The 2,500-nt window shown below is 45.0% G+C and overlaps 2 protein-coding genes across 5 annotated transcripts in view; one reads left to right on the top strand and one right to left on the bottom strand.

Annotated features, from left to right (window-relative positions):
• The window catches only part of LOC135105533 (uncharacterized), a 34,932-nt gene extending 33,039 nt beyond the window's left edge, over nt 1–1,893 (top strand). Inside the window, exon 4 of the mRNA XM_064013732.1 lies at nt 1–1,893. This exon is cut by the window's left edge and continues 608 nt beyond it. Within this exon, the coding sequence (XP_063869802.1) occupies nt 1–137 (137 nt within the window). The 3' untranslated portion in view covers nt 138–1,893.
• Nucleotides 1,629–2,500, bottom strand: part of LOC135105534 (uncharacterized) — an 11,163-nt gene continuing 10,291 nt past the window's right edge. For 3 of the 4 annotated variants that reach the window (XM_064013734.1, XM_064013737.1, XM_064013733.1), the window contains one exon: nt 1,629–2,147. In XM_064013734.1, the coding sequence (XP_063869804.1) occupies nt 1,973–2,147 (175 nt within the window). In that variant the 3' untranslated portion in view covers nt 1,629–1,972. The remainder of the gene's footprint in view (nt 2,148–2,500) is intronic. The other variant, XM_064013735.1, reaches the window with a different exon arrangement.

A 2,500-nucleotide genomic window follows, 5' to 3' on the forward strand; every position in this document is an offset into this window, starting at 1 on the left:
AGGTGGTAATGATGGCAGCAGAGCGTGTGGTGACTCTCAGGGGCGGCGGCAGCCTGGCGGAGGCGGTGCGCACCTCTCCTCACCGTCTCATCCAGCACGTCATGACGGCCCAGAAGAAACATTTAAAAACCAAATAGTCCCTTAGCTTTGGTGAGGTGGGAAGCAGCCACTGGCCGTCCCTGAACAATAATCCCGTCCCCTGTCCCTTGCCAGGGTTGGCCCTTCTGAAACAATGGGTTATGTGGGAAACCCAGGGAAGTTGTAGCCATTGTCCTTGCAATGAATAGGATAAATAATGAAAATTTCGTGGCATAACAAGTTAATTTGAAATTATATTTCAATCATGTAATTTACATGGTGGCTGAGTGAGTAACTCCGCTGGGTGTTGACAGCGATACGCTGGCAGCCATTATTCCAATCCTGATGTCGGCGCGTGGCTAGAGGATGGACATCCGGCACAAACGATACCCTTCAAAAAGTTGCACTGTCGCAGCTGCCTCCTTAACAGTCATGTGGCTCAAAGGGCAATAGCTCCTTGTGTTCAGACCAGAAACTACTTTTATCAATGAACGTTACAGGCTTTGTTATTCTGCAACGCCCAACTCCAGGATGGGCTGCTGACAGAGTGATAGTCTCTTCTACACAATTAAAATAATTTGATTTTCAGTATTTGTACAAGGCCTTCAATGTTAAATCCTTCCTCACCAGTGGTAAACAGCCTAGTCAAGAACACCTCTAATGGCGATTTAGTGGCCGTCATTAGCGGCGCGGCGCTGCACAAGCTCAGGCACCACAAGCTGTGCTGTTCTGTGATTTACTTCGGGGAGGAAAATTATGATCCGTCCAAAGTGGGAGAAATTTACATGCGCTTCCCGGTGTGCTGTCTTCCCACGCTGAAGGCTTCACACTCTTCTCTGCAACGGATACCGCCTGCTGGCAATCTCAGATGCGCCTGCTGATCTTCAGTCTCAATCTTCCACCGGGAAAAATGTTTTGTCCAGCCAGCACACCGTATAGTGCAGCCACCCACTGTTAGATATAGCATATGAAAGGACCAGCGGTGCCCCCAAGACCCGCTCCTGTCTCCCTTCCAGAACAATGCTCTCCTCCCCTCAGTCCTGCCACTGCTGACCGGGGGTTCGGGAATCACCTCAAGGTCATATCGATAGCATCTCCGATCACCGTATCGCTGCCCCCCACAACCACCTCCTTAGTGATCACGGGAGGAGCCTTGTATTTTAAGTTTATTGTGTGTAAAATGTATGACCTATTTTTTGTACTTTTATGAATTGTGCTTGGCAGTACTAACATTCGGAAGAACTTTTTTTTTCTCTCTCTCTTTCTCTTCTTCCGAGAGTGGTCGAAATAATTATGTTCTGTGATTTAAGTTAAGGTCATGAGTGTAATAACCTGAGCTGTGGTGTCTGGACGAGTTCAGATCTCTGCCCCCGTCGCCCGCCTCTCCTCGGTCGGGCAAACTCGGCACGTATTTGTTTATATTTACGTCTGCAGAATCTCATTTCGCTCCTTTCCTGTAGTGATCCTGTGTAGTCCCGCCATCGCTGTGTGGACGCTTAGAATCCAAATATCAAGTTTAGAAATACTATTTATTTTTTAGATTACGTGTGATCTTTTTTGTATCCAAACTTTTTTCAAGCTTTACAGATTTTACACATTTTATACGTGGAATAGATGATGTGAGACGCGGACAGCTACTTATGTTCCTATGTCATTCACACTTCGTTAAGGGAATTCGAATGACTTAATGACGGATTAACTATAGCTACACTACTATCATGCACGGTGATTAAGTTACTGAGATATGTTTGTACACCTGACAAATACTTCACTGCTGTGAGAAATACTCGTACTCATAAACATACTAATGCTTTATTCATGTTGTCATTCAAACCATTATTTTGCCTATTGTATCTTTTCCCCGTGAAGTGAGTGGTGATGTAGATGTAGTAAATTAAGTGATGAGGTTAGACGTGGTGGTCGTGTTGGAGACGAAGCAGCGATCATACCGGGTCAGCGGTCCGTCAGAATACGCATGAGTCAAGCGGTCGTCCTCCCCGAGTTGCACCAGTAACACCAAGCAGGCGGTCACCATGCGGCAGAGCTGAATGAAGGTCTTCAGGGTCAGGCTGTGGGGGACGAGTGGCGGGCCAAACGTAATGTGTAGATTGTGAAAAAAAAAAGACCAAAATGGACCGCCAATTAAGTCAGTAAAACCTTACACTATGAATAATTATTAGACTTCAAGCCTATCAACAGGATTGCAATAGAAAATAGCAGAATCGTTACACTGTTACAGTGGCAGTTTGGATGTGGGGTATATGTCGCAAGAAAGAGCAAAATGAGTAAACATAATAAAACTACATTAAGGAATAAACTAGTTCTAATGTTAGGTGCAGGATAATAAACAGCAAAACAGGCAAACAAATCTTTAAATAAAATGTCATAGTAAAGGAATAACAACGCTAACCACTATAGGGAT

The sequence above is a fragment of the Scylla paramamosain genome, chromosome 12 (genome assembly GCF_035594125.1).
Source record: "Scylla paramamosain isolate STU-SP2022 chromosome 12, ASM3559412v1, whole genome shotgun sequence".
Taxonomy (NCBI): domain Eukaryota; kingdom Metazoa; phylum Arthropoda; class Malacostraca; order Decapoda; family Portunidae; genus Scylla; species Scylla paramamosain.